This window comes from Poecilia formosa, unplaced genomic scaffold (genome assembly GCF_000485575.1).
Source record: "Poecilia formosa unplaced genomic scaffold, Poecilia_formosa-5.1.2 Scaffold473, whole genome shotgun sequence".
Taxonomy (NCBI): Eukaryota; Metazoa; Chordata; class Actinopteri; order Cyprinodontiformes; family Poeciliidae; genus Poecilia; species Poecilia formosa.
Genome location: NW_006800412.1, coordinates 433399 through 445123, shown reverse-complemented (window position 1 = coordinate 445123; position 11725 = coordinate 433399). Strand labels below are relative to the sequence as shown.

Genomic DNA, 11725 nt, shown 5'->3' with positions numbered 1-11725 from the left:
TAAATAATTTAGACATTTTAAATATCTCACTATCCATTACACCCAATAGATAAAACATTTTGAATCAAAAAGAGAGATACATTTATTTCAAGATTTTATTGATCGTGGATGGATAAAATCTACCAACACTATCCCACCTGGCTCACAGCTCAGTGCAGGAGAGCTGAGTGAGTCTGGATCTCCAGGCTCAGATGTTCTACTGTAAGAATCCCCAACCCGAAACCTGATGGAAGGCTGATCCTCATCTTTAAAATGCTAACCAATGTTTTTCAAACTTAGAACATTTACATGTCTGTAACTACAAGCTTGTAAACTACCAAAGAAGCATATTCATAAACTTGAATGGGGCAGTTGCAACTAAATATGCCTAAAGGCATATTTCAAATATGTCAACACCTGCAGGAAAGCTGCTCTTCCTGCAACGTCCTTCAGTCCCTATGTGAAGAAAACATGCATGAATGCTTTACAGAAAGATTTATCACCCTACAAGTGATTTTGTGCTGACCAAAGAATTTTAAATTTTGAGTGATTACCTGATTATATTTGTGTTCATCTACTTCTTAAAGTCTATGCACTCTGTTTACAGGTACTTTTGCTCTGAACCTATTTCATAAGAAAACCCCCAGGTGGAATCTGCCTTGACATGACTTACGTCCATCCATCCATCCATTTTCTGAACACCCTTGTCCCTCAGTGGGGTCGGGAGGGGTCATGACTTACGTCTCTATGAGAAACAGAGTCCAACAGTGTTGAAAGGCATTGTGAAAAGGAAAGAATATGGAAAAGGCTCCCAAAATGGCTGCACCTCAACAGCTACCACTGCTGTATGCTCCTTGTCCACAATTCAGTTTTTAAACTTCCCTGGAAGATTAACTAGCCCTCTAGCAAAGCTATTCTGAACATTTTTGTGAACCGGTAGTGGGAATAATCCTTCATCCATTTCGCTTGGTGGATCACTTGTTAGACCATGTGGAGCTTGTGAAGAATTTTGCAGTTCTTGGTTCAGTTCCAGTCATTTTTTGCAGGTTCTTCCCTTCTTTCTTAGTCATCTTTACCCTCATATCATTTTACAATAAAGGCCACAAATTCCAGAAACTCCTCAGTCCACACATCTGCACAGTTCCCACTTTTATTTCCTTAATCTACACAAAACAGTGAAAATGTTCATGTTGATTCTTGACTTGTATTAATGCTTACACAAAATCTACACAAAACAATGGAATAAAGAGAGTCAAACGGCTAATCATGTGTATAATTAATTGATCCATTTGGATTTCTTTACATGGCTCCGAACATCAAAATAAACAAAATGATTTCACAAGCCAATAAATAAATTACATTTTCTGAATCTATTACAAAATCTACTTGTATGTAAAAAAAAAGAGAAACACACCATAGAATATTACCATCATTTAAATAAATGTGGGTTTTTGTTATTCAGCAAAAAAAGGGTTTATATTTCAGTAGAAATTATGTTTCACAAACTAAGCTGATATTAGCACAGAAAGTCATACGAAAAGTTACAGACTTTAAAGTTCTGCTTTTCCTACAAAAAGTTCTACCAATACTTTTTTGCAAAAGAGAACAATAGCTATTGCTGTTTGATATGTTACATTTAAAAAAATCATAAAATTCCATTTTGAATTGGTATCCTAAAGTTATACATTCTGAAAAAAAATACAAACAATCCCAAAACAATACATATATTTTATTCAAACACTTTGTTGTAATTTAGAAAGCAATTTACGTCAAGGTTAAAAGGAACTGTTTCGGAGGAGGGGTGGGGGAATCAGTCCGTTTCCTAAAATCTGTAGCAATAAAATAACATTTTAACATCTAAAAGTTAACAGTCCAGTACTTTGTTCCATATTTTCAGTACCAAGAAAATGTCTGGACTTGGGGAATTACAAAAANTACAAACAATCCCAAAACAATACATATATTTTATTCAAAAACTTTGTTGTAATTTAGAAAGCAATCGACGTCAAGGTTAAAAGGAACTGTTTCGGAGGAGGGGTGGAGGAATCAGTCCGTTTCCTAAAATCTGTAACAGTAAAATAACATTTTAACATCTAAAAGTTAACAGTACAGTACTGACTTTGTTCCATATTTTCAGTACCAAGAAAATGTCTGGACTTGGGGAATTACAAAAACCAGGAGTACATGGTTAGTTTCTTAAACTAGAAACTCATTACGTTTTGGTTCCTTCAATTTTTTTTATAGCAATCTGAGAATAGAAATGTTTTTAACAGCTTGATTAATGATTTCCAGCCCAGCTTTAATGTTTATATGACTTATCAATGAAAAGATAAAGGTCTTTGTAAAATTCACAACATGCATCTTAATCCAATATTTAGTGTTGTGACAATTTTAAAAACTTATAAAATCAGAAATACTTTTGGAGTTTCATAGTTCTAAGAGTGCTGTTTTTTAGTTGTTCACGATTGACACGCCGACATCTTATTGTAGTGCCCCATGCTAAGAAACGCCTCTAAAACTCTGTGTAGTCCAGACAGGGGTTGATCGAGGAACAGTCCGTTTTCTGATTCTCTTCAGCCGTGATTAACAGTTTCAGTCAGTGATCCTGTTTACCCTGGAAGCACATAAATTATCTGAATAATTGCTTTTGTCTTACAGGTGTCTTGGAGTAATAAATTGTGAGAGGAAATGTATAGTCTTATGTGAGAATCATATTATATTAAACTGTGACACAGAGGAACAATGTCTAGTCACTGTATTATATGATAAAGGGTTACATTATACAGAACTTGGTGGCCGTTGTTCCAGGCATAAAGTGCTCTGTCTCTAGGATTGTAATCGAGCATGGACAAGTGGCTGTATTTGTTGGTCAGGGGAATGTCAATGTATTCGTAGGTGGAGGAGTTGGTAGAGAAGGCGTAGTACACCTTAGTTCCTCCTGAGTAGCCATTGGTGACATACAACGTTCCACAGATCATGAAGGCCTCACCGGCACTTCGCTTTGGGTGGTTGGTGGTCCAACTGCGGATGATTTGAAGAGTGTTTGGATTTAATTTGCTCAGCACAATGTTGCCAGCATTTTGATTGGTTGCATAAACAGCCCAGAGCCCACCCTCGTCCACCATGAGGTCGATATCAGAGTGCCCACCCCATGAGTAATGGTACATGTTGTTGTAACCAGCAAAGTCAAGCTGTCGGGAGCGGCTGATGAGTGACGTGCTAAAGTCAAATTTGATTATGGTGTGACTCTGGAACTTGTTATAGTAAATAGATCCATTATAAACAACTTGGCCAGTACCGGACCACGGATGAGGCAGGCGATGAGACGTGAAGTTATCTGTTGTCATGAAGTCATACATTGACTGGTACTCCCTGACAAAGCGGTTGTTGTGATAACCATCCATGTACCACACCTGTGGGCAGAAAAAGCAATTTAACTGTTTAGTTTATCTTTAATAGCGTCATTAATTATTGACCAGGGACACCAATTCTGGGTTTGGTGAAGAATAGACTTCAACATGAGTAAAATGCTTTGGTAGGTTGGATAACTGTGTGAACTTCATTTTTTACTCTCACCATATTTACATTTATGCCAACTTTATTCAGTGTCTTTCAGATTAGCAACAGGAGATGAAATTAATACACTTGTCCAATGTATTGTGAACAATAAATTGGACATTAATTGTTCACAACTGGCCTTTGAGATGAAGCTCATTCAGAAATTCAACTCGACATTTCCAATGCTGAAAGATTCAAAGTAAGACAAGATGTCCTTTGTTGTTTTGGTGGTTTCTGTTCTGAAAGTTGTGACACTTACCCTGTTGTCTCCAACTGAAGCCAACGGGTCGGTCATCCACGAACCAAATCTGGACCCAGATGTTTTCATTGTAATAGGTTCTGATATTCCTGTAAGTTTCCCACAAGCTGTAAAAATACAGAACTACATGAAGACATGGCACAATAAAATGTGGAAGAGATCAAATCAAGTAGAATGTTAACTTTAAAATGATTATATAGGTTTATTTAAATTAGAGGGCTTTTGATGCCACTCAATGAAATCAGTTGTGGTTTTACATTATTGCTTCATTTGCATGTTCACCATTTCTTTGCAATTATCTTTTAACCTTTAGTCCTGGTCTGACATTCTGGTTAAGATTTAAAAGATCTTTTGATCCTTCAGCTTCCCCTCAAGGTATTGAACCTCTGTGTTATTCTTGACCAGGACATTTACGTCCCATGTCCTTTTTTCTTTTCCAGAATATTGTCAGAATTAGCAATATTCTGTCAGGAGTGATGCTGAAAAGGGAGTTAAGTTCTCCGTTTTTAAACCCAGACTATACACTTCAAGGATGCTGTTTTCATCCAAGAATGACTTCAGTTGACAATGCACAATTTCTCCAAGATTTTAAAGAAAACAGGGAGCTTAGTGAGTGGCCTAAAATTATCACATATGGAGCAGTCTACACTATGCTTCTTGCTTCTTGATCAGTGGTGTCATGACAGCACGATTAAAGCTGCAGATACAATCCTAATCTCCAAACTGGTATTTAAAATCTCTAACACACACAATGCCAAGGTATTGAAGGTCTTAAAAAAGATGAAGTGGGACTGGATCGATGGGAGATCCAGAAGACTTCATATGTCATCCAAAAAAGATGAACTAACAGACTCAGCAGAACATGCATGTAGTAAAAATGGGAAGGTCAGTGGGTCCTAAGGTGGGCAACATTATTAAGAAAAAAACTCAAAGATTCACACACCTCAGTGGAGTCTTCAAGGCAGACTTTGGTTTGATTAACATTTTCAGATCTTGCATAACATGCAGAGAATACATGTCAGTCATTGAACCAAGCAAAGAATGAACCAAGGCTATTTGACCCCATTAGCTTAAACCATCTCACATAGCATCTACTATGTTTATGTTGTTGATAAAGATCTTTTATTTTGTTCTGCCCACATGACCAACATCCACTACAGTGACTGGGTTACTGTGTCTAAACTATGAGAGAATGGGTCAGAAATGTCTCCAGAAGACAGAAGTTATTTTTGTGGTCCCAAAATGACAATCTTAGAAGGGAACTGTATGGAAGAACTTTTCTGCCATAATTTGACAGCACACATTTTCACTTTGAAAGCAGGACTTCATGTCTTTCTTCTCAAAATGTGTAATGCTTATACTGAAAAATTCTGCTTTCTTTCAAGTACTCGCTGTGCTTCTCAAACATTTGTGCTTGTGCTGACACCTTGTCTCTGCTAGGCTCAATTCACTTGCAAACCTCTCGGCTCACTTACAAAACATGGATCCACAGAAGCAACTGTGTTACAATGTAGTCACGACATGATATCTATCATTATATGCATATATATGTAGCTATATCTCTATACATTATTATGTTAAGTTGTAACACGGTTAGTTCTGTGGATCCATTTTCTTTGTTTGGGTGAAAAAAACTGCTGCCTTAAGATCAGTAGCTGTTAGCCATCAGTAGCTGTTAGCCATCAGTAGCTGTTAGCCATCAGTAGCTGTGCTGGCAGATGTTTATTGTAACAAGGAGTAGAGAGCTGAGGTTGAATTCCCTAAGCCCAAATGTTTGTGAATGAAAAGAAATTCATGGCAAAACTAAAGGGATAAAGTGAAAAGGGTAGATCTAAACTGAATATCTAAATATCCTTTCAGCTACATAAATTATTCAGTTTTAGTCATAAAAATATAGATATATAAATACTGATATGGTCACTGCCACAAAGCCACTCTTATGCAAGTCTCAGCCACATCCTGGAATTGTGTGAACTTATGGTAATGTAACGCTGAATGCCAACAGCTCAACTTTTAAAAGATCTAAAGTGTGATCTGTAGTGTTGTACTAAAAACTGCCTAACCAGAGACCAAGATTTTGTGAGAGGTGAAATCAAGTCCAAAACCACAATTAATTGGGAAAGAATTTTCAGATCCTTACATTACGAGACATCCCACCTGCTAGCTCATTAGCCAGCTAATCTGTAAAAGGGCTCCAGACTTGAAGCTATATTCACACAGCAGGTCTTAATGCTCAATTCAGATTTGTCTTTGCATACTTGTTCATGTTGCTAATTAAACCTGACCACAATGAATCTTCTGTGTGAACATTTCACATCCCCACAGCGTTGCTGTGACACAGCAGTGCTCTGTTTATCAAAATAATTATGGATGGAGAGTTTTACACCTTTTTCAGCAGGTTAGGGTTAGGATTCTGGGTAACACTTTATTTGAAGAGGGTTGAATAAGACTGTCATGACACTGTCATAAAAACCTGTCATGAACATGAATAAGCCTTCATGAATATTTATGACTGTTGTCATAAAGTGTCATTCGGTAAATTATGACACTTTTAATACAAAGTTGACATTATTCAAAATGTCTTTGTTATGACAACTTGACATTAACCAAGAAATCATTACTGAAATAAATTTGTTATAAAAGTATTACTGATTGCACTTTAAAAATTAGGTAACTTTATGTTATTAAAGGTAAAGTTTAAACAGTAATGATTTCTTGGTTAATGTCAAGTTGTCAGACATTTTGAATAATGTCAACTTTGTATTAAAAGTGTCATAATTTACCGAATGACGCTTTATGACAACAGTCATAAATATTTCTGAAGGCTTATTCATGTTCATGACAGGAGTTATGTCATGTTTATTACAGTGTCATGACTGTCTTATTCACCCCCTTCAAATAAAGTGATACCGGATTCTGTTACTGGGAGTCAACAGTATCGTCAAAAGATCACAGCACAAAGGAAGTTAATAAAAACTAATTGTTTTACAATCACTTGTAACATGATGTGCTTTACTGACAGAAATCTTTCATAAATATATAATCATAATTTTCAGTCAGTGTTAACATCCTGATTTACCACATCTGGCTTTTTCTGGCACAGCATTATGATGAATGTCTCACATCAATAGTTTTCAAAGCATCTGCCATCTGAAAGGACATGTGGTATTTTATTTATTTTTACTTTTATGTTATTAGATACACATATTGGAAGTGGCACAGGTTGGATTTTTTTGGGGCCACTCAAACTGCGGTGAAAATGTTGGATGTGGGTTATATGAACAAAAAAGGCAGATTTGGGTCACGTTTCCCTGCTGTGTGAATGTAACCCAATTAGTTGAACTACTGCCACAACATTTAGGGAAACTCACACCTTCAGACCCACAACTTCTTTCCAAATAGTCTTGAGACCAAGTTTCACAACACTAGTGAACTGAGAGTGTTCCCGTTTGTCTACACACCAAGCCTCTGCATGCAGGCGCGCAGACGGTTCTCCAGGTCCATGACCCGGCTGTGGACCTCCTGGTAGTCCAGTCCTCCCAGTTGTTCCTGCAGTGATCCCAGCAGCTCCGTCACATTAGCTGCTTCCTCTTTAAACTGTCGGACCAGCAGAGCATCTGCCTTATAGGCTTCCAGAACCGGGATGAGAGGACGCAGCTCCTCCATCTTGGCTTTAATGGACTGAGACAGAAAAATGAAAGGAACTTTTAAAAGTATTTTCATAATTAATGAATTTGATCAAAGTTGCATAAGAACTCTGTGGCATTGGACCTATATGTACTTATGATATAGATCGGTTGATCAGTAGAAGGATCATCAGTCGACGTCACGTTGCATCACAGTCATGTCGCCTTCAGAGCGAAGGCACAAATATATTTTTTATATTAATAATTTTACAGTCAGGCTAATAAAATAATTTACAATTGTCTCTCTTCATCTGACACGACTCCTGCGTGAAGCTTTGTGGCATCTGCTGTTGTCAGAGGTTTTATTTTTAGCACACCGTCTCCATATATCTCACTGCATCAACCTGCTGCATTTTTACTTTCTGAAGGCTTAGTTTCTCATCGGCCTTGAAAGATGCAGCTAAATCTTAATTTTTCCTCTAATTGTGAACAAAACAGGAAGAAATAATTTTACTGAATTAGGTTTCCTGGCCGCCTGCAGCCTTCAGTCTGTCCCGTTGCCTCTGTGTGTTTAATAATAACTACATCGGCTCCCTGTAGCTCAGAGAACAGACTGTAAAATACTGTTAGTTTATAAATCACTGGACGGTTTAGGACCACAACACATTATAGATCTGTTGTTGTTGTATCAACCTTCCAGACCCCTCAGGTTCTGGTTCTGGTTCTGGTTCTGCTCTGCATCCAGAACCAGAACCAAACAAGGAGAAGCAGCATTCAGCTTCTATGCACCACAAATCTGGAACAAACTTCCAGAAAACTGTAAAACAGCTGAAACACTGAGTGTCTTTAAATCCAGACTAAAACCCTCCTGGTTAGTTTATTTGAAACATAATCAGTTATGAATTTAACGACGGCATCGACTTAATGTGACGTTTTGATTGTTGATTCTCTGCTGCATGACTTTGTGTTTTTGTGATGTGAAGCTCTTTGAAATGCCTGCTGCTGAAATGTGCTGTACAGATACAATCTGATTGATATATAAAAACATACATTTTTAGGAAAATCCTATGCTGGTGCCCTTAATGCTCACCAGTAATTTGTCTTAGACTCGGCATATCTCTCTGAGAGCTGACGATCTTACTGTGAATAAATTGCTTTAATAATGGTAGTTAGTCATTTTTGAGCCATTTTCTCATAATTTATCGACTCACCTGTATTTAATCCTTATGGGACATTAACACACGTCTCATTCACTAACATTCATTTGGTAGAATAACTCGTTTTGTCACTGTGATAAAGTTGTAGCACACTGATTGACAACATGCTAGCTAATGCTCAAAGAGTGAGATTAATGCAGGTAACCATGGCAACCAGTGGCCTCCACGGCTCTTTCCGCAGTCAAGTTGCACGCATCTGCTGTGTTTACAAACCAATAGATTGATAAATACTTTACTTATCCCAAAGAGGGAAATTTACATATTCAATAGCAGCAACAGTCATACAGTGAATAGCAGAAACACTAAAATAAAATAGACACATACATAAAAACCACAAAGTACCATGCTACACATATATATGCACCACATACGGTGTCAGAGAGAATAAGACGAGCAGTTCCTCTGGGTCAAGGTTAGCATTAGCGTGTGCTGCTGCTGCTGCTGCTGCTGCTGCTTCTCTGGTCGTCCCGGCTGAATCATCACGTCTGATTCAGATGATTGATTTAGAAGATTCAGTGAAGTCCTGGTAAAAACCTTTGATTTACATCTAATCTTTACAAGTAAGAACAGGGAAAATCATGCAGTGAGCCAGAAGTTCAGATCAGCTTGATCTGTGATTGAATTTATCAAAATGTTAACATTTCATTTCATGATACAAGCCATCAATTAATTGTTGTGATTTCAAACTTAAGGCCTCTTCACTGGTTAGTCATTGACAAGCTGGTGTGTTGGTACCTTGTACTGCCTGGCAATGTTGCTCTCATGGCCCTCCTCAACTTGTTTGAATTTGTTTTCAAGACTTTTCAGCTGCACCTCCATCCTCTCAACAAACTGCATGTCCCTCTGTGTCCGTTGGTCCAGAACCTCAATGGATTGACTCATGTTTTGAACCTGCATAGAATCAAATCAATACATGGTCACCTGCATCATTCTCTGTATTTCACTGCAAATAGAACCCATCAGTGCAATCGCATGCAAAACTGCATTTTAATTCTAGTTTTATGATTAATGTCAATGTCTATGGTCTTAATTTCACCATTAATGCTTCTTTCCACTGTGTTGGCTTCGTTATTTGAGTTTTGTTTCCTTTAGCCGTCAGTAGCAATGACTCAGAATATCTGAGTAAAGTATTTGATATCCAAGTATCAAATACATTTTCTCTCAGCTTCTCATTATGGAAATAAGTCAGGAAAACAACTGCAGAAGATGATCTGTGTTTGGATGCACAGCTCTCTGTCTCTCGATTAGTCAAAGCAATTCAAGGTGCATTTTCTGACATCTGTGTAGTTTTTATCCTTTAGGTCAGTGGAGCCCAAAGTGGGAACTGAAGGCCCGGCATCCTGCATGTTTTAGTTCTCCCTGGTTTAATGTACCTGGATCCAGTGATGCTCATTGGTAGAACATTGACCTGCTGAGGAGGAAGTTCCTACCACCAGGGAGAAGCTAAAACAAGCAGGATGCTGACCCTTCAGGACCCACTTTGGTCACCACTGTTTTAGGTCATTCTGTGTTATGGCAACCCAAAATGCATAATTCATAGGGACAGGGGAAGATGCAAGGATCCGTCAGGGAAACAACGATGCATAAATACACACAGGGGCAATCAAGAAAGTGACAAACAGCTGGAATCGGTGAGCAGAAAAGGATGACATACGAAGGCTAAATAGTCAAATACAAACAATAAAACTTAAGCTCCAAAATTAGTTGCCAGTTAAAAAAATAAGAAAAGTAAATGGATGGGCTAGAGAAAGATACACACCGTGATAATTCTGGATTAAGACTATGAATGTCATGGTTTCGTTCAGATGTCTGACTCACAAATGGTCTCAGGAGAATAATTAGATGTAAAAGGTTTATTGAAAAGAATGATTCTTGTTGGGTTCTTGATCCTGGAAACTGGAGACATGGGACTGGAAGTTCACTGGGAAGGAGGGAGAAGTGAGTGGGAATGAGAGAACGTCGAGTCTTGAAGAGCGTAGATCTTACTGCTGCAGATGCCAAATGGACAGATTGCTGAGTGGAGGCTGGAGGCAGAGGACACGACGTCTCCTGGGGCCAGGATGGTGGAAACCAGGGCCGTGCAAAAAAGGGCCCATCTCACCGCATTCTAGGACAGAATATTAAAGCCACACAGATTTCAGAGTTTAATAAACAATGATAAATTACAAAATTGAGATATACAATCAAAGTTAAGGAAAATCTCTATATAGAGCATATAACTATGTATATGTAAGATATTTTATTAGTAATTTCTTTCTGCAGGTCTATTTTGTTATAGGAAAGTATTGCAATATTCAAACCCGCAATTTACCAAGATATGCAAGTCAGAGCTGGACCACCAGACATATTTAGTCTTTACAGAATTACACTATTAAAAATGTAAACAATGACACAATGCAACCTTTTAGTGACTGTAATCTATAAAAGAGAGCTGCCTGGTTGCTGCAGTGGAGATGAAGACGGTCCATTCAGGAAAGAAGAGCTGCATCAAACTGTAAGGTGGAACTGCAGAAAAAAACAAAACAGCAAATATTGAATTGTTAATGCATGTCACCATGAGAAAAGCCGACTGAGTTTAGCTTAAAAAACTTGTTTTAAAATTAAAATCGCACATTTTTGTCTCATGAAGTAAATTTTTTTTGCAAAACAAACTTATTTGTGCATGTCATAAATCTTTTCTTGCTATTCTAAGTTTTTGTTTGTGACTCAAAGTTTTGCTGGTGATTCTCACATGACGTCGTGGGCGGGGCCTAAAATCACAACAAAAGATTTCTGATGTGTGCAAATAAAAGTTTGTTTGGCAAATAACTTTTTAAGTTCACGAGACAAAAATGAATTATTTAATTTAAAAAGTTTTTTAAACAAAACCTTTTGTTAAAAAAAGAGAAATCATTACAATTCCAAACGTTTTGATTACAATTTTATTTTACTTAACTGAGGTTAGTGGGTTTTTTTTTTCATTGAATAATTGGGGAAAAATAAAAAATTAACTTCATACTCTAAGAACCAGAACCTAAACTTAAAGTCTGGTTGAGTTTTTCCTTCATTAATGACTTTTATTACATACATTATATCTATCATGGTAA

At 37.4% G+C, this 11725-nt stretch overlaps 1 protein-coding gene and 1 long non-coding RNA gene across 3 annotated transcripts in view; one reads left to right on the top strand and one right to left on the bottom strand.

The window, feature by feature from the left end:
• LOC107833875 (uncharacterized) overlaps window positions 1-11725 on the top strand; it is a 21688-nt gene that overhangs the window by 5550 nt on the left and 4413 nt on the right. The window lies entirely within an intron of this gene.
• Window positions 1999-11725, bottom strand: part of LOC103156308 (noelin-like) — a 22141-nt gene continuing 12414 nt past the window's right edge. The window contains exons 1-5 of one of the 2 annotated variants that reach the window (XM_016664236.1): window positions 10626-10736; window positions 9375-9530; window positions 7258-7477; window positions 3797-3903; window positions 1999-3392 (exon numbers count right to left, since the gene is read on the bottom strand). In XM_016664236.1, the coding sequence (XP_016519722.1) occupies window positions 2730-3392; window positions 3797-3903; window positions 7258-7477; window positions 9375-9521 (1137 nt within the window). In that variant the 5' untranslated portion in view covers window positions 9522-9530; window positions 10626-10736 and the 3' untranslated portion in view covers window positions 1999-2729. Of the gene's footprint in view, window positions 3393-3796; window positions 3904-7257; window positions 7478-9374; window positions 9531-10625; window positions 10737-11725 lie in introns of those variants that run through there. The other variant, XM_007578301.2, reaches the window with a different exon arrangement.